Source organism: Myiozetetes cayanensis, unplaced genomic scaffold (assembly GCF_022539395.1).
Source record: "Myiozetetes cayanensis isolate MyiCay16 unplaced genomic scaffold, myiCay2020 scf26, whole genome shotgun sequence".
Lineage (NCBI taxonomy): Eukaryota > Metazoa > Chordata > Aves > Passeriformes > Tyrannidae > Myiozetetes > Myiozetetes cayanensis.
The window spans coordinates 935,622-960,528 of NW_026087477.1; the positions used below are offsets into that span (position 1 = coordinate 935,622).

At 49.5% G+C, this 24,907-nt stretch overlaps 1 protein-coding gene and 1 long non-coding RNA gene across 4 annotated transcripts in view; both read right to left on the reverse strand.

The window, feature by feature from the left end:
- Positions 1 to 23,636, reverse strand: part of SLC4A11 (solute carrier family 4 member 11) — a 95,039-nt gene extending 71,403 nt beyond the window's left edge. Inside the window, exons 1-2 of one of the 3 annotated variants that reach the window (XM_050321033.1) lie at positions 23,517 to 23,636; positions 5,608 to 5,658 (exon numbers count right to left, since the gene is read on the reverse strand). In XM_050321033.1, the coding sequence (XP_050176990.1) occupies positions 5,608 to 5,658; positions 23,517 to 23,553 (88 nt within the window). In that variant the 5' untranslated portion in view covers positions 23,554 to 23,636. Of the gene's footprint in view, positions 1 to 5,607; positions 5,659 to 16,082; positions 16,354 to 16,621; positions 16,709 to 23,516 lie in introns of those variants that run through there. The other 2 variants (XM_050321035.1, XM_050321034.1) reach the window with 2 other exon arrangements.
- LOC126642991 (uncharacterized) overlaps positions 1 to 24,131 on the reverse strand; it is a 223,037-nt gene extending 198,906 nt beyond the window's left edge. Inside the window, exon 1 of the long non-coding RNA XR_007629645.1 lies at positions 24,065 to 24,131. This is a non-coding gene — a long non-coding RNA (uncharacterized LOC126642991). The remainder of the gene's footprint in view (positions 1 to 24,064) is intronic.
- Positions 24,132 to 24,907: the final 776 nt, after the last annotated feature.

The window sequence follows — 24,907 nt, forward strand, 5'->3', positions numbered from 1 at the left end:
AGAATGTTATTCTAGAGAAAAAAAAAAAGGTTTAAACAGCATCCTACTCACAAAGCAACACATCATATGCTGATTCCAGCACCATCATCATCATCTTCCCCAAATAATTCTCCTTTTTTTTTTCAGATAAAACGAGAGCAATGGTATCGACAAACAGCATTTTTCAGGTAAATATTTGCCTAAATTTTACACATTCCTGCCGAGGTTCCAAGTTAGGGCTCGACTTATCATTTCACATCACAAGAGTCACGAAAAAAATCCCTTCCCTTCCTAACAAATTGCTCCATTTCACAGGCAAGAACAGCTCCCTGCCAGGGCTGCTCCTCCACTCCCATCCTGCAAAGCTGTCTCCCTCTGAATTAAAAATGTAAGCCCTGCTGATTAAACAAAGCGGTTCTGCACACAGCTGGCTGGATGCTCCCTGGAATTTTTAAGCTCTCCCTTTGGTTCACAGCTCAGAGAGTCCCTGGCAGGGCTCACTGCTTTTGGCCTAAGGAGATTTGCCCATCGTGGACAAACATGGACATGGGTGGTGCCAGCCCAGGAGAAGACAACTGTGGAGGGATGGATCTGTGGGAGTCCACAGATCTTGTTGTTGCTGATAACTAATTGGGAAGGGCCCAGAGCTTGTCCTGCTTGGCTCAGAAGAACTCCTTTATCAAGTTTCCCACAGAAGCTGTGGCTGCCCCTGGATCCCTGCAAGTGTCCAAGGCCAGGCTGGACAGGGCTTGGAGCAACCTGGGATAGTGGAAGGAACAAAGTGATATTTGAGGTCCCTTCCAACTCAAACCCCTCTAAGTGGTTTGGGGTGGCACAGGTAGGCTAATGCCTTTCTCCAGGTCATCCAGATGGGATTCAGAGGAGTGTCCTCCAATCCCAGCCCCTCCCCACATGTCCCTGAAGGGTCAGCAGAGCCAGGGAAGCGTTGGGTGGTGATTCCTGTCCCTTCCATCAGTCACTGGGAGCCCATCAGAGATGGGTGTGCAGCCTTTTGGAGCAATGACCACCTGCTGTGACAATGCCAATCCATTACCTAAGCCCTGAGAGGGCTTCAAGAGCACAGATTAAACAACAACACCCTCCTCATGTAAAGAAAACAAGAATCCACAGCAGAGGTAGAAAGTGTAGAGCAGGTGAGTCACCAGGCCCAGACCTGTATCCTCCAACATCCCTCCTCTCCTGGCTGACCAAAACCTCCCAACCCTCCTTTGAATCAGCCTTTTGTCATGAAGAGCCAGATGAAAACATCAAGTTTCCACTGCCACTTCAGTGATAATTCACAACAGAACTGAAAGAACCGATCTGCTACGAAAAAAAATATTAAATAAACAACACCCAGGCACTATTGAATTAAATCCAGTATTGTATTTTGCAGCCAGATTTCTAGGAAATGCTGTGAATAATCCAAGTAATTCAGTGGAGTGTTGTTTTTATTTTGTTGTTGTTGTTTTTACAAAACACAGCAGCACGTGGAGTTTCAGTTCTGCAGCAGAACCCTCCGAAATCGGGAGGGTTCGTTTTCTTACAGGCCTCCTGATAGTTCTCAGAATTAAAAAACCTGCAGGAAACCTGGGAGCCACCCCCTTTCATGCTCTCCCCACAGGTTGCAGCATCTCCTGCTGGAAAACTGGGCATCTCATGGGGGGGAAAAACCCATTGCAAAAGGATTCGTTTCACAAAGACACTGAGATTCATCTCCTAGCTAAGCAAACAATTCCAGGACAGATAAAGTCAAATATAAAACAAAAAAAAAAAAAAAAAAAAGGAAAAAGCCCTCACAGCACACATACCAGGCTGAACTGCAAACTGAAAAACAAAAACAAAGCAGCTAAAATATATCCAAACATCCCAAGCCAGACCGGGGCCTTGGGGCCCTTCAACACAACTGCAATTTATTGTGCCAGCAAAACCAATTAATAAGTCAAAGGAGACCGAGCACTGAGGGATTTGCTCTGGAAGACAAGAAAAAAGAAAAAAAAGATGCTGCAGGATTTGTTGAGCCAGCTCTAAAACAATGCTCCAAAGTTCAGAGATCCCCAGCACGATACCGGCACTCCTTCCTTTGGGTTCTGCCAGAGGAAGTGGAAAAACCTCCGGGTTTGTGTCTTATCGGGCAAAGTTCTCGGCTCAATTAAAAACCTCCTCGTATATTGGCTGAATTTAATCACCTGCAGGCAATACCTGTGACTCTGGAGCTAAATCCACCTGCAGCAGGCACTGGATATTCCTTCACCTCCAGGTGATCCTCAGGTTTGGACTGGGCCTCCACAATCATCTCATTACTCACTTCAATTTGCCAGACAGGGCTAAAAAAACACAACTCGTTTGTCAGAAGAACCTTAGGGAAGATTTAGGTGACTTAAGGACCAGGGAGGGGGGCACCAATTATCACCAGGGCCTGCCAGCTTTGCTGGTGCAAGAGGTTTGTTCCACAGACCCAAAAAAATGAGTAAAACAGGGATTTTCATCAGCAAGGTGACAGAGGACAGCTATAAAAACAGACAGTGTACACAGAAAACAGACCATGGCCAACAGCTCCCATCCCTCTCTCCATCAGAAACCTCCAACTGGGCAGGAATAGATTTATTTCCTTGTTTTTCCTCTTGATATTGCCTCTACAGAGCAACTAATCTGACTTTCCAGCCCCAGCCCCAGTTAAACTGGAAGAATTTACCTTCTACAAGGCACTAGAAGCCACAAAAGTGGCTCTCAGGCAAGTTTTTCCACTTTTTCTAGAGAAAAAAATCAGAGTATGCTGGAAACTGGAACTTGTAGCTGAAGGCATGGGCTCCTTTGAAAACTTCTTAAGTGGCTAAAAATTTGGGAAGTTTATCAAAGAAGTTGGTGCGTGGTTGGGACCACAACAACCCTCTGAACTCCCCAAATGCACTTCCCAAATATTAATTCACTAGAAAATCCTGCTGGCTTTTTCCTCAGCTCCTGAGTAATTAACAGAGCTACAAATTATTAAATACCCAAAGTTTTTACAAACAGCAAATATCCAGAAGGTTCTCACAGAGCTCTGCCAAGATCCTCCTCACTGCAACACTTTAAATTCAAACTGAAGCCTCAGCTTTTAAAGTTTTAAGATCGCTGCAGCTGCTTTGAGAACACAAGAATAAAGACCCAAAAAAAAGTTACCTCTGGCAAAAGGCAGACCCAGGCTCTGAACAGAGCCTCAGATATGCTCAGAAACGAAAACATCCTAATTACTAAGGATACAGAAAACCATATGTATATGCAAGATCTCAGGAGGAGATAAGGGGAAAAGCTCCACTCTGCACAGAGCAAGAGTACCAAAAGATGTTCCTCTACTGAGAAAGGGGAGGGGAAAGCATCAGAAAAAAAAAATAATCAAAGGAAGATGTTTTAAAGGCGGAGCAAGAGCATCTCTTGGTGTCCACAGTGAACTGGAAGATCCCATCAAGTGGTGCCAAGAGGCAGCTTAAGGATTGGGCGGCTGAACTTCAAAATGGCTCGTTTTGGAACTGCCTGAAAAGGTAACTTCTTCATCTGTGGTTTCCTCTGGCCCTGATGAAGTTTTTGGGTGAGGCTCAGGGAATCTGAGTGCATCAAACTCCTGCCCAGTGGGAGTTCTGTTCCCACCAGCAACCCCGCAAGATGTGCTGCCCATCTGCTGCGAGCGGGAGCACAAACCCTCGGTGGAATCAGGCAGCACGAGGTGACTCATCCCTCAGCTGCAACCCAACGCTCAGAAAAGGTCAGCTGGTAATGAGGAACAAGAGCAGCAGCAGATCTGAGCGTGAAACAACCGAGAAATGCGTTCTATTTCCAATCACCGATAACGCGGCGCTCGGTGCCGCTCGTGGGGCCAGGAGGAACTTGCAACATCCCCCTCCTTGCCCTGAACCACACGAGGATGTAGCACAGGAAAGCATCACACACAGTTGCACGAAGCCCTCACTGGCAGCTCTGAGGTGCTGCCTCCTTAAAACCAAGGAGGAAGTTGAGTGATGACACAAAGAGAGGGCAGAAATGCCAACTAGCACGGCACCAAGCCCACAAAAGAGGAGTTGAAACAAGGGATGCCACAACTACAAACGTGCTCTAAAAAATGTGCAGAGATCTCCTTTTGGATTGGGTTTAATTTGGATAGTTCAAGGAAGGCAAGACAAGGTCCTGGAAGGGGACATGCAAGGCTCCATAAAATGCCAGGACAAGGAGCAGTGCTGGGGGCAGGAAGGATTGGGATGAACTGGGTGGCTGCAGAAGACACAACCCACCTTTGTCCTACACCTCCAAAACCAGCAGTGTTTCTCACCAAGCCCTTACAGTGCTCTCAGCCAGAAGCTGGAGGCTTCATCACCTCTCCAGGCCCCAACCTGGATCCCACCCCTCTTACATTCCCAGTCCTCAAGGGGCACTGAGCCAGGTGGGAAGGATAGGAGCGGATCTACCAAGACCTCCTGCTCCACATACCCTCAGAAAACGTCCCTGAGGTCAGGCATTAATTTCTGCCCTTCTGCAACTCCAAAAAGATCTCCTAATTAGAAATGAGAGGACTTGCTTCCAGTTTCACCCTCTGACTCCCAAAAATCAACTCCATGTAATGTTTTCAGAGAAAACAAGTGAGCCAGTGCCAAAGGAGCTGCTGCCACCAGCAGTGCTGGATCCTCTGCAGGTGACACCTGGGACACATTCAGCTTCCCCTTCCACATGTTAACCTAAGGCTTGGTCCCCTGGAACAAGACAGATGAGCCCTGTGACAGCTGCAAGCATCTCCAGGCCTAAATAACTGGAGAATTTTAGTCTTTTCCTCTCGCCATTTGGAAGTCCTGGACACTCCAAGCACTTCCAAGAGCAAGAAGCCCCAGGCCCTGAGGGACTGCATCCTAAAGGGGCTGGTCTCGAGTGGAACTCTCATGAAGGTCTCTCCCTAATACTCTACACATGCTATTTTGGGAGAAACACATGGCAGGGGGTTGGAACTAAATGATCTTTGAGGTCTCTTCCAGTCAAAATTATTCTCCAAAATCAGAAGTTGGGGCTTCACTGCACTTCAAATCTGACTGCAGGACACTTTGTCCCTTTATTAATTGAGTATCTCCAAGATCTCACAGTCACCTTTGTTGAGGCAGATGATACAGGTTTTGAAATTCCACCACTGAATCCTGCTTCAAAGAACAAAAAAAAACCCCTTTGAACTAAAAGATGCATCTGCCAGAGCCATCCAACATTCACCTGATGTTCCTTGACTGGATGTCCCCATCATCAAGGGATCCAACACCTAACACACGATCCCCACTCCAGCAAAACACCAGCAAATACACCTGGCCAGGCTGTGTTACAGCAAAACATCATGAAAGGACTTGAAAAAACAAGGAGCCACCCAGAATAGTCACTGATGACAACGTGGAGATGATTATTTACTGCTTGACTATCTCAAACATCTACAGGGTTTGAAAACACGGAGCCTGCTCCCAGTACAGGATTACACAACCACCACACCAGGCTGTTTTCACGTCACACTCCAGGCTGAGTGGATTCTGCACCCTCTTTGGTTCAAGTTCTGAGCTCCCCCCGTGGTGCAGTTCTCCTTCCAACAAGGTGGATTTGATGCCCCAAAAAAAGTCAAATAATACTTGCCACTCTCTTCAAAGAAGTATCCATTTCTTGACATCGCTGCTGGTGGGGACTCTGGAAAAAGTAGAAAAAAATGGAACCATAAGAATCATCAAAGTGCAGAAAGGCACTCCCAAAATACTGCAGACATCAGAATGTCCCAACTTGAACCTTTTCATAAATTGACTGACTTCAGTATTTACCAGAACTTTCTGATACAGCCACAGGCAGTACTTGAAAATAATTAAGTCTCAAACATCCTGAGCTGGGACCACAAACCAGGACAAGCCTGGTCATCTCAGCACCTACCAAACCTGAATAAGTGTGGCAAAAAACCCCAAATAATATAAATCACACCTAAAATAAATCATAATCTAGAAGTTTTTATAAAAATCACAAGCCACAACAAAGTCCAGGTTGTACCTTACACTCAGATAAAATGAACCAGTATAATTTAGAAAAAAATAACTCAGTTTTTAGATGAGAATGGGACTTTGCATCCTGTTCTGCTGCTCCTAATCAATAGGATATCCCCAAAACAGTGCTTGGCACTGGAGAAAAGGCCCAGAACACCTCAGCCTTCCTTGGCCCTGGGGTCCTGCAGCAACTCCATCTGCACCAACAGGGTCTCACGAGGAAGCCAAAGTGGGAAATGGCACTGACCAAGAGCAAACCCACAAACACAAGAGCACCAGGAATGAATCCCCACAGTTCAGCAGGGAACACGTTTTTGGTACTGAACATCTCCAGGAGATAAAACAGCACAGGAGCACCTGCCTTCAGGTGTGATCAAAGCCTGGTGCCCAAACCCAGCCTGGCTGCTGTGCAGACTGACAGCCTGGCACAGCTCAGCCTGCGTGGGCAGAAGCACCAGGGCTCCCCTACAGGTGCGTGGCCCATTTTCCAACAAGAGAACAGAGCTCTGGAGTCCGAGCCCTGAGCGAGAGTCACCCAAAACTCTCAAACAAAAACCTCAGTGCTGCCTCTCTGCACGCTCCTTCCCAGCCAAAACGCAATCAGAGAGGGGAATGGGCTCGCTCTGTCTTTCCCCACTTCATCAGGCTAATCAAACAGTACCTACGCAAGCCTGGGAGGAATTTGGGCCAACAAGGAAAGAGGCTCTGCCTGCCTCATTGTTCTGCAGATTAGGCTTCCTGCTTTCCTGCTCGAGGTACGAGGCTGTTTCCCAAAGCCCCTTTCTCTCTACCCCATAACTTTTGGCTGGTAGGCAGCAGGCTTTTTTATTCCCTTTTCCAGTGGAAGCATCATCATCATCATCATTCCTCCTGGCCCCCCCGGGAGCCTTTGTGCACCGGGCGGATACAAGTCACGCCACTGACGGCAGCACCTTCCAGCCCTGACACTTGTCACCACTGACAGCACTGCAGGTTCCTGAAGGGACACCCTGATGACCATTAAAAAAGAAAAAAAGAGAGCCAGCACATAAACCAGAGGGCAATTCAAGTGTCTGGTCCAGGGGAGAGACACAGTGTTCCAAAGTTCATCCCAGAACAATGGGCCGGAGGAACAAAGGCACCGAACTGTGGCCAAGGGGCACCCGTTACACGAGTCAATTGTTTCCCTCCACCTGGAAGGGAAGGAGAAGATCCATCCAGACTGATTAGCATGCTAATGATCAAAGGAAAGTTCTGTAAAGGGGCTCTTATTGTGTAATGATTGCATTTACGTATTACAGGGACACAAACAAATGGATTACCCAAGGAACCGACATTCCCACCGGGATGGTTTATCCATTTCTCCCTCCTCTTACACGGCTTCTGAGGGAGCCTGGAGCCACATGTTCATCCCTCACTGGGCAAAACGAGACACTTGGCTTTTCCTTTAACTGAACACAGCTACTCCTACGGGTTGATGATGTCTAATGATCGGGAATTGCTTGCCTTATTCCTGGGAAAATTTCTTCCAACTGCAGCATCGCCCGGGTTGACACGGCTGACAGAGCAGAGCACGCCAGTCTGTGCAGCAAGAAATCACCATAACCACCTTCACTTGGGTGGCTGCTCGGACTGGGCATGAAAAGGGCAATGCTGGGGTGCTGGAGCCGGCAGTGCCATTTCACGAGGTGGCACTGGTCCCTCTGAGTCACTAATGAGCAACAGGCCCCCAGGCAACACGCTCGGGCAATTACGGTGGAGGTGCTGTTTTTTCAGATGAGTCATAAAACAGAGGTCCTAACCTTGTAATTAGAGATGCAATGGCACGTTTGGGAAACAAAAAAAGAAAAAAAAAGAGAGAGAGAGCCAGGCGTTCACCCTACTATGTCCTGGCAGAAATCCAGCCCTGGCAATTTGTCTTCTCCCAACATAATGCCGTCCCACAGCACCAACCCAACTCAGACTTCCAAAACAGCCTGGTTGGCGCCTTTGGAAGAGCTGCTCCAACCCCCACGGAAGGGGCCACGCACATTAAGAGCAGGAACCTGCGTGCAACGTGCCCAGGAGGGAAAAGGTGATGGGGTGTTTACACAAGCAGGGAGGGATGGGACTGGCTGAAAGGTCAAGGGATCAGCAGCAGTGGGAGGTAGGAAGGGGTAAATTGGGGGCTACATCATCTGCTCCTTCCCTGAGAACAGAGAGAACGCAGCACCCACCCAAGTTTTTCATAGAATAATTTGGGTTGGAAGGGATTTCTAAAGGTTATCAAAGTCCAACTCCCCTGCCACGGGGGCAGGGACGTGTTCAGCTCTATCAGGCTGCTCACTGCTCTGTCCAACCTGACCTAGAATATGTCCAGGGATGGGGCATCCACCACCTCTCTGAGCAACCTGTGTCAGTGCCTCACCACCCTCACTGTAAAATATTTCCTTACATATAATCTACATTGGCCCTCTTTTAATTTAAAATCATCACCCTTGTCTTACCACAACAAGCCCCACAAAAAGCCTGCCCCCATCTTTCTTCTAGGCCCCCTTTAAGCATTAAAATCTCAGAGTAAGGTCTCCCCAGAGCCCTTCTCTTCTCTCCAGGTTGCACAGCCCCAAGTTTTTAACCAAGCAGAAGGAAGGAGACAGATCTCAGGGGGAGTCCAATGAGTATCTTCTTTCCCATTAGTCCCTTTCTCCCCATATTTCCCAGAATTTACCAGAGGCAAGCATTCCTTATGCCAATGGATGCTACCCAAGGCCAAGGTTGTGCTGAAGTGCAGGCTCAGTAGCAGCCAGCAAGTAAAACATCAGCAGCTCCACCTGCCTCCCCTCTCAGGGCTTACAGGATTTAATATCCAAGGTCTCAGCTCCTTAGCCATGATCTCCTGGAGACAGGAGCACTGGGTTTGAGTTGGGCAGAGCCCCCTTTCCTCCAGTCAATCAGGTCCATACCCACCTGACCACACACACCATCCTGCCTTTCCTCTCCCCACCTCCAGAAATCAGGAGAGTTCAACCTCAGGGCAGTTATAAAACACCACAGTAACAGATGGAAGCCTGGGCAGGAGCACAAGTCCCCAAATTCATTAGGGATCAACGTCATCATGCTCCAGGGTTTGCCTGAAGTTCCAGCAGTGTTTCCACAAAGAAAAAAAATCTTCCTCCAGCCTGCAAAGGCTGAGGAGTTCCCCCCTCTCCTCCTTCACACCTCATCCCTCAGATCCACCAAACCCACGTGTTGATTCCTTCACCTGGGTTTGCTTTCAAAGACTTCAGCAATTAAAAAGGAAAAAAAACAAAACCAGAAAACCAAACCAAGCAAAGCAATTTCAACAAGGTCAAGCTTCTAGAGATGAAGCTGGAAGGCATTACCCCAGGGAACTAAGAGGTACAGCACCCTCATTCCTGTGTCCCCAGGATCTCTCACCGTGTCCTCATTCTCCAGACTCTCCCACCCAACACCTACAAGGACAACCAGACTCTCCACCTGCTCTCCCTCCAAAAGCAGAACAAGATGCCACCTTCCACTACCTGCCAAAGAGCACAGTTTTAAGCTCTTTTGACTATTTAAGCTGTGCTCTTCATTTTTAAGAGTTAATTTACTCCAGCAAATAAGTTTCTACCGCCACCCCACCTTATTCCCTGCAGGGATGTCTATTAAATGAGACTAAATTGGAGAGGCACAGTGTCACTACTCAGTTTCTTCCTCAAAAGGAACATTTCTGAGCTTTCTGAGCACTGAACTCAAAGGCAGAAGCGACGAGCTGAAGGGCTGCAGAAGAGAAAACAAAGCTTATTTCTCCAGAACTCAAGGATCCAGAGTAATCAACTCCCCTTTGAGTTGAGGCAGTGGCAGTGACCCCAAGAGTCACCAAAGGCAGAGGTGTTTCACAGTCACAGAATGGTCTGGGTTGTCAGGGAGCTAAAAGACCATCTCATTCCAACCCCCTGCCATGGGCAGGGACACCTCCCACCAGACCTTCATGAGAACTTTGCTTTTTAACTGGCAGCACAGTCCAGTTTGCTGTTTAAGGTGCTCAGTCGTAGGTCTAGGACAAACCCAGATGATCCACCGTGGGAAGCATCAGGCAAGAAGTGGGTCCATTTCCTGATTTCTGACATTCTTATCATTTTTTACATTTACATTTAACAACAAAGCCCCAACCCTGCCATCCTCCATTATTAAATTCCTGCGGGCACCGTGTCTCCCATCTAATAACCCACTTTTAACTCCCTTGTTTTAAAGTTAGTAATAAGTTCTCTTGAGCCTCGCAATATTAGTTGGATTATGAATAAAAACACATTCTCTGGATACTTGGGTAACTCAATTACAGTGCTCTGCTGCTGGCATCTTCCAAGTAAACAGCCCTCTGCAGCACAAGCCTTATATTGAAGTAAAATACATCTCTGCAACAGCCTTCCTACGAGCAGCACCACAGCCTTTGGCTTTTAGGATTTCTCCACAGTAAATCTCTCACAGTTTTAGTGGGTTTGATATTTTTGAGAGAGTTACTGGAGAGGTACTTTTTTATTTACAGGCCCTTTAATACTGGTAAGCTCTTGGGGTGTCTATGAACACAGGCAGGTTGGACATCTGGAGAACGTGGTTACCCCACAAGTATCGATCAGAAAACATCAGGTACCTTCACCATCTCTTACTCAGGGTGTGCTCCAATATCCCAATTTCATAGAATTTGGATCAGAAGGGCCCTTAAAGACCATCCAGTCCCACCCCCTGCCATGGGCAGGGACACCTTCCACTAGCACAGGTTGCTTCAAGCCCCGTCCAAGCTGGCCTTGAGCACTTCCAGGGATGGGGCAGCCACAGCTTTCCCCACAAATTCAATTTCCACATCTTCAACACTGTTTTACTGGAGCTCTCAGGACATTCCTCAAACTCATCAGCACGTGCAATGTCCTGCCTTAAAGCTGATAAAGCAGAACACCCCAGTGTCCAAGCGAGAAATCACCACAAAAAATAAACCACTTGTTCGGCTGAAAAAGCCTTTTAGAGACTTTCCCCATTTCCTCCCAGGAAGAATTCCCAGTTCTCACTGGGACAGACTGAAACTGGATGGATAACTGGAAAGAAATCCACTTCCCAGGAGACAAGCAGGGCTTTAGCTCTGAAGCAAAGTTTTGGCTACTTTAAGTTGAGCTTGTCAGTCAATGTCCATCAGATAGCTGGGCACCCAACTGCACAGTGGGCAGTGCTGCAGTTTTGCATCCCCTCCAACAGATCCAGGCCAAATTCCAGGCTGGACAAATGCATTGTCTCATCCAAGGCTTTGATGAGCGGGAAGTGATGCAGTTTCCCCCGTGCAAGGCTCCACCAGAGCTGGTGTTCAGGATTAAACTCTGAGATCACTTCTTATCCTTTTGTTCTCTCCACCCCAACATGAATCAGCATCCCAGGACGAGGGACCAGGGAGCTGCACTCAGGTTCCTGCAGTTTGGGGCAGGGGGGAGAGCCCCAATTTAAGTTCTTTAAATACTCAATAATCAAAGGATGCTGCTCCCCTCCACCTTCCCAAGTCAGCAGAAACACAGACAGACTTCAGAGACAAATCACACACATGAGAAATGATATCCCAGGGGAAACCTGCAGGAGAGGAAGAGGACTTTTTTTTTTTAATTATGAGGAGCAGTGACTGAAAGGAGCCTGCAACTGAGCTTAAAAATCTCTGTGTGCAGCAAAGACTCAACTGGAGGAGGATGAGGAAGCCTCAAACTCCTTTAATAACACAACTGTATCACAGCAGAACAGGGCAAGAGCTTGACAAGCAGCAAATCTGATAACACTGACAAGATGATCAGCTCCAAACATATCAAAATTACAGGGTTTTCCCCCTCCCCATCCCACAGAGCCTCTCTTGTGCTCTTAAAACACGAGATTCTGGCAGTTTTCAGGGCAGAACCAAGCAGTGTGGTCTCTTGGTGGAGACATTCCCTGCAAATTATTCTGCCTCAAGTTGCCACTTGTCATTTCTAGCTACACCTTCAGGTTCCTCCCCACAAGCCCTGGCTATTTCAGCTGGAGAACACTGGTGAAAGCACAGCTCATGCTGGCACAGAGATGGGAATTCTGCCCCTGTGCTGCTGTTCTGGGCAATCCCAACCGAGGGACAGGATAAGAGAGCTGGAGATTTGATTTGTTTTTCTCTACACCCAGAGAGGTGTGACCAAAAGAAAAAAAACCAAACCAAAACAAAACAACAAAACCCACCAAAAACAAAGAAAAGCAGCCACAGAAATCAGGGTTTCAAAACTGATCGCTGTAACTCAAGGAAGTGTAAGATGAGTAAGGGATGATTGTTAATACCTGGGCAGGAAAATGCCTGGTAAATAGTGGGTGATGCCACCTGTGGCAAGCCCAAACAGAGCCCTCTCCCCAGAAAACACTGGTAAAGGCAAAGGGAAACAGAACAGAAAAAGACTCAAGAGGGGTAAAAAGACCTTTTGTAAGTCATTAAAAGGGAAATATCAGCACTGGGAGTTCCAGGGAGTTTTTTTTCCCCTCAAAGGGCTGAGTCAAAAATCAACTTGGGGACAGCTTTCCCTGCACCAGCTGTGCTCCCTCCTCCCCATCCCCACCACGGACGCCTCAACATCTCCCCAAGACCGTTTTTTACAGCCCCAGAAGAAGAGCAGAGAGTCAGGAGCCCATCAGTCAGTGTGTTAAGAGCCCAAGGGCACATCCCAGCTGCTCCCCACTGGAAGGGCAGGCTCCCCTCTGCCCACACCTGCTGCTCCCCACTTCCCTCAGCTCATCCTCCTCCTCCTCCTCCTGAAGCTGTCAAGGCTCTGACAGACACATCCCCTGAAGGAAGGATGGACAGAGATTTACCACAGGCAGCAGGATGGGGCACCAGCAGGTGCTTGGCAATAAAACAGGGACATTTACTGGAGACTTTTGCCTAAACGGGTCCATTAAAACATCGTCTGCATGCAAATACCTACAAGAAATCAACCTCGGAATTGCTTCCAAGAGGCTCAGAAGATGGGCATGCCACGGGAAGATTTAAATCTACCCCAAACCCCTTCACCTCAGTAAGCTTGCAGAAGACAGCGCTGCTCAGCAGATACACAAGAGTCCAGTGGCAAATTGGTGCTTTATCCAAGAGACTCAGATCTGCAGGGACAGAGGCTTTGCCTTCCTTATGTATAAGCATGTCCTCTAGCAAACCTTACAGGAGAGGAGGTTCCTGTTAAAGGCAGTTTTAAGGAGTTATTTACATTTAACACGCTAACTCTTGCCATAGAATTGTCCAGATGTATCCCTTGTTCCCCCTCCATCCCTACTCCATCCTAAAGGATTTTCACTATTTTTTTTTTTTTTTGCTTCCCACAAGGGTTTTGTTGCCCAAAATTACACACTTTTAAGACTAGTTTTGATAATCCAGACCTCTTAAACACCACACCCCTTGGAAGTGTCCCATTGCTCTGACTTTTGGAGAACACAGCACCAGTCCTCTTGTCATTCCCAGGGCTACCCCAAGGTGCACAAAGTCACCTGGATATGAATTTCTGCTCCATGGATGTACCTAAAGAGTGTCCCCCATCGCAGTGTGACCTCCCCAACACCCCAGTCCTGAGCCAGGCAGGAAAAAAAAACTTGCTAGCTTTGAGGCTCAGCAGGCACTAAAGGATCAAATCACGGATTGTGTGCAAGGAGCTGGACATTCCCCCGAGGAAGGGAAATGATGTGAGGGAGGTCTTAAGTTCTGCCACGGCCACTCCGGCAGATGAAACCCCAGAACTTATTTTCCACAGTGGCTGCCTGTGAAAATAAAGCATCACGCTGGAAGGATAAAGCAGGAAGCATCCTCCTGCCTGCTCCCTCCTCCAGGCAAACACACACCCACACACAGGCTCAGGGATCACAAATGCCTGTTTTCCAAGCCTTTCCCTCGCTGCACTGAACGATTCCCCCCTTCCCCAGCTCCCTCCAGAACACCCAGAGCAATAAAACCATGGAATAAAGAGTCGCTCCCCCCCTCACACACACAAAACCACCCCATCCACACTGGATTTTCCAGGAGCAGCTGGCTGCCCAGGTTGACTCATCACAATTTAGCCCACCCAAACAATTAATATCCGAGGGTGCCTCCCAGAGGTGAGCTGCAAGAGGAAGCCACCCTGTAAATCCAGAGCCACGAAGCTGCTTTCCTGACAGCATCTCTATTCCCCATCCAGCGGATTTCTTGGCCAGCAGGACAATCTGAGCAGCAAGGGAATGACAACACTTTGGGGTTTGGCTGGCAGACTACTGGGTTATTCTCTCCCTCCTCCCCTTTTTTTTTAAAGGTTGTTTTGTTGGACCCTCTAAAACAAGTGATTTAAGACTCTCAAGGATTTCTTGCCTCAGCGCTGCACAGAGAGGAGTGAAAGCCAATACCTCCAGAGATCCCACAAGCTGGCAAAGGCCCAAGAACAGACCAGTTGAGGCTCCTCAGCAGACTTTTCCTGAAACATTTAAATAATTTAGAAAGCATTAACTCTTACTGACAGCTCCTTCCCTTGCAGGGCCCTATCAGAAACCTCATCGCTCTTAATCCAAAAGGATACAGCCACTGCAACAGCCCAAAAATCTTGGTCAGGGGTTGAATAAGGCTTTCAGAAGGTGCCTGGGGTATTTTTTCCTCTGCTGAAATGCCTTCCTTGCACAGGCAGGTCTTCCAGAGGCCACCACCTGCCACTTATCTGCAGTGGCACGGTGTAAAACAGGCAGAAATGGTTAAGGGACAGCCTGTCAACATTTCCCTTGCTGGGGGCTATTCAGAGGAAAGGAGCTGTTCCCTGGAGTGCTTCAACTGTGTAAACACTGTACAAATTAAGCAGCACTGAGGTGTAAACTATTAACTCTAAGCCCTTCTTTGGGGTCAAGTAGAAGAGATGCTGCAGCACCACCAGTTTCACACCATAACATCTTCCCCCCAGGGGGTCAGAGTTATGTTTTAGAACAAAGTGCATTTTTATAAAGTTCTCTTCCCCCCTCCCTATCTTATCACCAACAGAGATTAAAAATAGGGTTGCTAATGATGCAGCAGTGGCTGGGCCAAGCTCTTCCAGCAAAGTTATTCCCGTGCCACTTCCTACCCCCCACCCCAAAAGGCAGCTGGATGGAACAGGGGACCAGCTCTAACCCTCACAAAACCACAAGTCAGGCCAAACCCAAGATCTCCACTGGAAATGGCAGCAGAGCACTGGCTCCCAAGCCACCTGATCAACAAACACATTTCCAGCTGTGGTTCCAATCAAGACTCAGAAAGCAAAAACCTCCTCCTGCCGTGGAAAACGAGAACAGCCCAAAGGAGACCCAAACTGCAACACAGCTGCACTCCACAGCCTCAGCCATGCCCTCAGAACCAAGGTCTGCCATGCCCAGCAGGTTCAGCAGGAGAACACAAATCACCCCGTGCAGTTTTCCATGTTTAGCAGCCACAAAACAACATCAGTGACAACGGGAACACAGGTGGGGGCAGAGGCAGCAGCACCACATCCCATTTTGCTGCCCGTCATCGATCCAAAACAAAAAAATGCCCCAGTCCCAGTGATGAAATAATTGCAGACTGGCACTCCATAAGATAATGCCAGTCATTAGGACATTGTTTATGGTTCATCTACGTGGCTCCCATGGCTACAGCAACAGGGATGATGCTGGTGAGCATTTGAGAGACATTATACACATGCATTTTGCCTTCACTCAGTTTTGCCCAAGTGAAACATCAGCATGTAAAGCCTCACAGCCAGGGATGTTTCAGCACTAATTAAGAGAGAAAAAGCAGAACAGGTAAGCAGCCCTCCTGTGCTCACCTCGAAACTAAATTCCAGCCCCGGAATCCAGCACTCTGGTGAACGTAAATGGAATTCAGGAGCTATCCTCCCATCCTTAAACACAGCAGACACCCAGCACAGGCAACAGATACCATCACTAAGCAGCAAAGCCCATTGAAAACGCATCAAGCCCTGCCTTACTTCGGCGAATTAAATAATTCAAGAGCTGGCAGGGCTGTTTTTTTTTTTTTTTTAAGATTTCCTGTCCAAACGCATCGCCCGGCAACAGAGCAGCGCTCCAGCAGCCGGAGGAGGTTTTGGTAAGACCACAACTTACCTGCACACCACTCCTTTAACGGAGATGCTGCTCCGACAGCTCCCCCTCCCCACCCCGGATCCACCGCACTCGTTCCCAAATCCCGCTCGCTCAGGTGGCCGAGGCGGCGGCTCGTGCTTTTTCTGCGGCTCCGGCGTTAATCCATCCAGAGCATCTTTCCCCCTCACTTCCAATTGGCGAGCGGCGGATGGGTGGAGTGAGAGCGCGACCCATTAGCTCCCAGCTGGGCTCCTCGATGCCGGCTCTCTCCTAATCCCACACACACACCTGCACGGCACCCTCGGCACATGCCCCCCCTCCCCAAAACCAGGGATTCGGGATTTCTCCTCCCGGCCGCCTTCTCGGAGCTCTTCGCCTCTACCAGGCAGGAGGAAAAAGCAGGATAATTAAAGCGACCCAGCGGTTGGGAGCCGCGGAGTTTTGCTGGATGCTGTAGGGAAGAAAGCTCCTGTTCCTCCTTAAAAAAAAAAAGAAAAAAACAACCAACCAAACCCAGCTTCGTGGCAGCCACGCTCAACTGAAGTGAGAAGATGCTGTACCTTACAGAGAGAAGTACAGGGAAAGCCCAGAGGATGTGAAGATGCACGAAGGAGAGAGGGATGGGGGAGGAAAAAAAACAAACCTGCTGCTCAGAGGTAGATACAGCAAATTTCTTAAAGATACAGCTGCCCGCCCGACTGCCGGGCTCGGGTGGTTTATCCAGGCAGCAGTGCAAGGGTTAATGCGTGAATTCAATGAGCAGCCTGCATATGGGAATGAGAAACGGGGCAGTGGAGTCCGTGCTCTAACAGCAAGTCCCAGAAAATAAAGCTGAAAGACCTCACCTCACCCGAGGAGACTTGAATCCCAAACTCTCTGCCCAGCACTGGACCTAAAAAGCGTTGGAGGGAAGATGCCACATCCTCTCCCCCCTGCTCCAGCCTATTCTACTGCTTCACTTTCCTTACAATTCAAGATTTTCATCACAATAAGCCAAGGCTCCCCCCCCAGCTGAATAGTTAAAACCCAGAGGAACGGTCTATGCTGGTCAAAAAAAATAAATAAACAAACCCAGAAAGGAAAAAAAAAAAAACAAACTCCCCAAAGACACATCAATTCAGCCTTAGAAAAGGCAGAACCCTAAAAGAATAAGACAGAAATAAATTGGTGCATTATCCAAATGCCGGCACAAGGCTGGCTCACTCCCCTACAGTAACTCTGTGACTTCAGTCAAAAAAAAAAAATAAAAGAAAGATTCCCAGAGATGTTTACCGGGAGGCAGCAAACGTTTCTTCCCGGAGCAAAGCAAGGAGAGGCAGGACCCGGCTCGGGAAGGGGCATCCCTTCCAGCAGAGGGATTCAGTCAGAGCCTCATGCCCCCATCTCCAGTCCCTGCCACAGACTTGTTTCCGCTGCACGAAACCACAGGCAATGCATGTTTTTAAACACCTCCCACGCGTTTTCCCTGCCGAGACTGCTCATCCAGTCTCCTCCATAGTTATTTTTTAATTTTTTTTTTTTTTTGCATGCCACCTGACGAGCTTTTCCAGGTGAGACACATCACAGTCCGACTGGCAACAAGATGCAAAGGAAGTACAGCGCAGTTCATGAAGTGTTGAGGGTGGAAGAGACCCTAGGAGGTCTCCATTCCCAATCCCTGCTCCAGGGAAAAAAAAAAAACCACCTTTAAAGAGAAATCAGGCTTGCTCAGGACTTCACCTCATTTAGCCTGATATCCTTGCCCAAGGAAGTTTTATGGGAAGTCAAGACTCCCATCCTTAGGATCAGCACTTACAGCAGAGCTCGGCTCCTAAACCAGCAGGATTCACCAAGTCTCCCCATACAGATTTTTTCACGTTACAGAAAAATTTGAACCAAACTGCTATTTTGAGGTAATTCCTTGTAATGAGGTAAATCAGCTTAATACCTTCCTGTATGCCCACACTTGATACCTTCAACAACAGTCTAAAGGACAGAGCTGACAGCATCCCAACCCGGAAGGTGAAACGAGCCTCCAGCAGGTATTTCAGGTTTCAAACACTGCCGGATTCATTTCACCCAGTGAACTAGCTTATGAAACAAAAGACTGGCTCAGATCCTCCTCTATTCTTATTTTTTTCCCCCGTGCTGAGGTTGTTTATCAGTCCTCCCTGGCCAGCCTGGGTGTAGCAGGGACCGGAGCATGGAGGAGTTGACAAGTGACAAAGCTGGTGGACCAGGAGAGGTCCAAGAGGGGAGCGCAACAACACGGCCACACCAATTCACCCACCGACACAACACCACCAACCCACCCACTGAGTCCTGCCTGCACCGACATGGCCACACCAATTCACCCACCGAGTCCTGCCTGCACCGACACGGCCACACCAATTCACCCACCGACACAACGACACCAACCAACCCACTGAGTCCTGCCTGCACCGACACGGCCACACCAATTCACCCACTGACACAACACCACCAACCCACCCACCGAGTCCTGCCTGCACCGACACGGCCACACCAATTCACCCACTGACACACCACCAACCAACCCACTGAGTCCTGCCTGCACCGACACGGCCACACCAATTCACCCACCGACACAACACCACCAACCCACCCACCGAGTCCTGCCTGCACTGACACGACCACACCAATTCACCCACCGACACAACACCACCAACCCACCCACCGAGTCCTGCCTGCACCGACATGGCCACACCAATTCACCCACCGAGTCCTGCGAGCATCAACACGGCCGCACCAACCCATGCACTGAGCCCCACCTGCCTCTTGACCCACCATCTCCAAAGCCTCCTCAACTCTCACTGGGCTTTCTCTGCCACCTTGTGCCACCCCCTCTTGTCCAGTCCCCGACCCCGGTCACGCACCATCCACTGGCCTGCTCCACCTCTGGGACAAGCGCTGCGGCCACTGGGCCAAATCCTGGGAAGAGCCCCCAGCGCTGTCCCCGAACTGGCCGTAGGGCGAGCGCAGGAAGGTGAGCCGGGGGTAGCAAAAAGGCGCCGGCTCCATCAGGACGGAGAAGAGAGGAGAGCCAGGTACGAAGCAAACCGCGTCCCCCTTCGCCTCCTTGCCCGGGTACTGGTGGGACATGCAGCCTCAGAGCCTTCTCCCAGACAAGTTCCCTCTTTGGAGAAGGAATCAGTGTGAAACAAACCACAAAAAAAAGAAAAAAATGGTAATAAAATACAAAATAAAGCCTCCGGAGCAGCCCCGGTGCTGCTGTCACAGCCCAGCAGAGCTCACTGGAAAAGCAGCGTCTCCAGCCTGTATTTAAACGCCCCTCTCAGAAAGCAGAGATGCAGCACAGGAAGAGACAAATTCCAGCCCTGCGTCGCGCTGATAAGCCAGGTTTATAATATTCAAGGAGTATTGGCATTACTACAGTTCCTCCCCCCGCACACACCCCCCCCTCTCTCTCCAACGAATATCTTGTGCGGGAGCTTGTTGTGCACAATAAGCAAAAAAAAAAAAAAAAAAAAAAGCCCAATCCCAAAAAAAAAAAAAAAAAAAAAAAGGGAAAAAAAATCAGGCTGTTCCGGTGGGAACAGCCAACACGTTGAATAAAACAAACACACGCGTGTTAAGCCCTGGGGACGCAATTAGGCTCGGAGCACGGGGGGGGGGGGAAGAGGCAGTTTAAACTCCTGGAAAAGGAGATGGCAGAGGGAGAGAGGAAAAGGAGAATCAACCTGGTGCCTCACACTGCGTCCCCCCCGGGGTGTCTCTTCCCAGGGGGATGAGCCCACAAGTGGCAGCAGGGTGCCACCACGAGGGGAGGAAGGTCACCTCCATCCTCAGCCCCATCCTCCTCATTTCCACCCTAATTTCCACTGCTAATTTCCACCCAGTGGTAACTCACTCCACCCTCCCTGCACACCCCGAGACAGAGGCTGCCCAGCTCCAAACCATCTCAACCACCCATCAGCCAGCTGAGATGTTCTCTCCACCAGCTCCAAATGGGAGGTTTCCCCCACCACAGCCCACATTAACACTACTCAAATCCATCTCACCACAGGATGCCCCCAGGGCAGCCCCATAAGCCCTCCTGCTGCCACTTGCATCAGGCCCTTCAAACCTGAGGAACCCAAAAGCATGTGTGGGGAGGAAAACTTCTCACCCAACACCAAAAAAAACCCCCAACTTGGTGCTGCCCGCTCCACTGGCCAGGTTTTCACGCTTTTCTCCCCATCTTCTTGCAGTTTTTCAGCAGGGCATCTCTGAGGATTGAAACTGGACTCTTCCCTCTGTTCCTTACCCAAATCACAGCTCCCACTGGTTCAGCAGAGCTTGCAGACCTTCCTACAGCAACAGAGGAAGACTTCAAGCCCTCAGCACTGCTGGTTTTAATTGCAAGTCAGAGCCAGGGCTGAATTTAGAAAAGAGGGAATAGCAAAACCCACGGAGTTATAAGTGACAGCAAAGCTCTTTGATATCAAAGCCAGCACTGACAGATGCAGGAGCCCGCAGTGCTCTGCTCTGGGCCAGGATGTCACCGTGCTCTTCAGAGAGGCTTTATGGAGAGCTTAGCCCAGATCATATTTAGAAAGTTATACTGCAGTAAAATTAAAGGGAAAAAAAAAACAAACCACAAAAAAACACCTAAGAGTTTTTCAGCACCACCAGGTCCCAGCATCAAGTCCTGAAGGGGCTGCTTGGCAGATTTCACGATCTCAGACCCCAATTAGGATGGGCTTGGAGGAGTTGCCTCGGCATTCCCAGTTTTTAACCACACTGTATCCTTCACAGCAGGCTCCCCACCCGGCTTCGGAGGCGAAAGCCCCGCGCTGGCTGCAAAGGTAAGGAGGATTTACCACAGGCTGGCTGTCTGCTGGGGTGCTTGGCAGGGATTTGCATATTTACAGGGTAGATGACAGTTTCATGACGATGAGTCATTAAAGTGTCCCGAGTGTTGTTTACTCCCAGAGCAATCCTACATAAGGAAACAGGACTTTTCCAGAAGTGGTTTCTCATTAGGAGGAGGTAACTCGAGTGCCGCCCGGACCTACAGCTACAGAAAGGTTTTGGGCAGCGAGCACTGTGGCTTCCCAGAGACTCCTAAACCACAGCATGGGTATTAGAATTCCTAAAAACCCACCAAAACAAACAGTTCCCCCCCCCCCCCAGGTAATGTGATTTAGTACCTGTCTTTAGGCATAAGGTACCTATGCAGAGCATCACCAGTTCTGCAAGGACAAAATCTGAGGTTTGTCTTACACAGGCAAATAAAACAGCACCAGGTTAAGCCTGATAACTCCAGATTAAATTCCAAGTTGGCAACTCAAACTCAGCCTTGACTCTAATTCTTACCTCAGCTCCCTTCTGCAAGAAACATCACGCTACACAACAAACAAATCAAACAGCATCAGGCTGTCTGATAATTACGGATTAAATGCCAACTTCTCAGCTAAAATCTGACCTCTTAACCTCAGCTCCCTTCTGCTGAAATATCTGACTCCTCACTGCTACTTCTCTTTAGGCCAACACAGAAGACTTTCATTGCGGATCCTTTTCCTTTTAAACCCAAAGACATCTTTGCTTTCACACTGACTCAACACAGAGCTAAATCTTGTTTTAATAACTGTTTACAGCCTTCAGTGATTTACTACAGCTTTACTAGAAGTCAAGGCACTAGGGGTTTACACAGGGAGACCTTCCGAGTGAAGAGAGGGCTCCGCTAGAAACCCCGGCTCGCCTTTCTGCGGGCATTTATTTAAACAAGCTGAAGCATTCCAAGCGCCAAGGAACACCAGGAGAGCCCGAGAGGAACTCCCTCTGCGGTCCATCATCCTCGCAGAGCTGCAACTGCTCAAAAGCCACAGACGTCGCCGAACTAGAGGGCTCTGGCTGAGCTGGATTAGCCAAAGCATCCCCATTATAGCAGGGAAGTGGCAGCTCACAGGGGTGGTGGCAGTGACTGAGGTCGCTGTGTAGACAGGACTGGAGTGTTACATCGCTGTTCCCTCCCAGAACAGCAGCCACAAAACCAACAACAGCAGCCCAGGTGAGAAGGGGGAAACCCTGAGTCAAGGAGCTGCTTCAGCTCCGGCACTTGAGGGGCAGTAAGTTGGCAGAGGAGCGACAAGGGGACACTCACTCCTCCTGAAAACCCACAAGGAAGTCCTCAAAATATTGAAACAACTCAAAAAAAAAAGTTATATATTCTCTGCAGATTGTTCACATGCATATCTGCACAGAGAAGCTGTGGCTGCCCCTGGATCCCTGGAAGTGTCCAAAGCCAGGTTGGACAGGGCTTGGAGCAACCTGGGCTAGTGGAAGGTGTCCCTGTCCACGACAGAGGGATGGAATGAGATGGTCTTTAGGGTCCCCTCCAACCCAAACCATTCCATGATTTTATATGGCTGCTGGACAGCCACTGGCACCATCAGGACTCAAGAGTGGCAACAGCGGCCACAAACACGAGAAAGCAGCAAAGCAAAGCTTTCAGGAAGAACATCAGACCCAAAGCAAAACTTTTTCGTTAAACCCAGAAAAGACCCGAAGGCGCAATCCTCGCCGAGAAAACAGATCCACGGGAGCCGTTCCGGGACAGCCTCCCGCTCGGCAAAGCTGCTGTGCCACCTACAGTTCCTTCGGGTCCAGAACAAAACCCTGTTCCTCCGCGACCCCGAGTCCCTGTCACTGCACCGAGTGTCACCGCGGCCATGCCGGTGAAGGAAGCGCTTCCTTTGGCAAGGCTGGGGCGGGGAGGGGGGGGAAGGCACCGCAGAAAAGAACTTTTATAGAGTTCATCGTAAATCAGAAAGCGAGTTTCCAAGCGCATTAAAGCCCACCCCTCCCACTGCGTTTCGAATAAACTCATTGCCGAGGTCTTCCCCAACGCGCAACACCGCCTCAACTCTTTACGCGAGCTCAGTCCGAGACGTCAAAGTTTCACTTTTTTTCTTTTTTTTTTTTCCTCCTTTTTACTGCGGCTTTTACACCGACACAGTCAGGCAACCGCATCCGCGAGCAGCGGAGCGGAGCCCAACACCGCAGCGAGCCCTCCACCCCTTTTCGGGCATAAACAAGCCCAAGCGAGGGGACAAAGCACCCCCCCAAGGACATCCAGCCGCGAAGCTCCCATCGCTCCTCCATCCCCCGCTCCTCCCGTCCCGCCGCATCCCGGCACCCCAGGAGCCCGGTTTGCGGGTGCCACCAGTAAAAAACCTTCGGCAACGACACGAAGCGACCATTCCCTACTATTTTGTGTCGGTTTTTTTTTTTTTTTCTTCCCCCACCCCCGATTGCAAGAAGGGGAAGCCGGGACCAGCAGGATGACCCCACCGCCTCCAAGCCCACCCTGCCCGCCGCGTCCCACCCCGATGCAACAGGCGGAGCTGGGAAAAGGGGGCGGGCGACGGGGACACCCCGCAAGCCGGCGGCCACTCTGCGTGTCCCCCCTCTCCCCGTGTGTGTCTGTCCCACCCGTGTCCCCCTGTCCCTCACCGCAGGGCTGGAGGAGGAACACCTGCCGCGCTGCCATGGCCGCTCCGCTCAGCCCGTCCGCGCCATCGCAGGGGGGGGGGCTCTACTTCTTCATTTATTTTCCCCGCCAAAGGATTAAAAAAAAAAAAATCAATTAATTAAAAAAAAAAAAAAAAAAAAAAAGAGAGAGAGACAACTCGGCTCCTCCTTCTCCCCACTCCTCCCAAGCCTCGGGGGGAAGGAAGAAAAAAAAAAAAAATTAAATATAAAAAGCCCTGGAGAAAGTCCCGGGTCGGGAGCGCGGCTGGAAAGGGAAGGGACGAGCGGTGTCACACACACACCCCCCACCCCGCTGGGTCCTAAAGCCCGCCCGCCGCGCACACCGGGCGGGGTCACCCAGCGGGGACATTTAGGGACAATTCGCCACCGCAGAGCCCTCCGAGGGGGGTCCAGGCGGGGCTCTGTAGAGTTTTTTTTTATATAATGGGTTGGAAGGGACCTTAAAAATCATCTCGTTCCACCCCGTGCCACGGGCAGGGACGCCTTCTGCTACCCCAGGTTGCTCCAACCTGGCCTTGGACACTTCCAGGGATCCAGGGGCAGCCACAGCTTCTCTGCCCAACCTGGGCCAGGACCACACTTATTGGAAAGACCCCTCTTCCTTATATCTAATCTAACTCGACCCTCCTTCAGTTTAAAACCATCACCCCTCATCCCGTTACAACCTGCCCTGTATTGAGGCTCTTTCCTTTCAATTAAAAAATAAATCAGTTTTCCCTTTTCCAGGGATGCAAGCAGCATTGCCAGGCAAGATGATACTCATAACTTCAGGGGGAAAGCATTACACTGACAAATCTTGCATCAAGCATATTCATGGACACCACAGGATCCCGTAATCCAGACTGTTCTTCTCTGCCCCTTCAAAAACTGCACTGAAACAACCCAACAAAGGCACTTTTCAGTCCAAGCCCAGCTCACTGGGGGTCAAAATAAACCCCTGGGGCATAGCACAAGTGATGAACCTTGAGGTTCTTTACAAAACCAAGCAGCAACAACAACAAAGTTTGAAAAGCAGGTGCATGGGGATGGTTCCAAACATGCAGCCTTTGCTTTAGGAAAGAAACAGGCACATTTCTGAAGTTCCTATACCATAAATATTAGATTGTTTTGTTTCCCTCCTTCCTGATCTTTCCTCCAGGAAGCATCTGAGCTGATCCAGCCCCAGCAAGCAATTTGGGAATCAGAATGGCTTGGGTTGGAAGGGACCTTAAATACCATCTTGTTCCATCTCCCTGCCATGGTCAGGGATGCCATTCACTAGAGATCAGGTTGCTCACCCAACGTGGCCTTAAACACTTCCAGGGATGGAAAATCCACAAAATTTGGAAATTTGGAAGTGAGGGGTGAAGGAG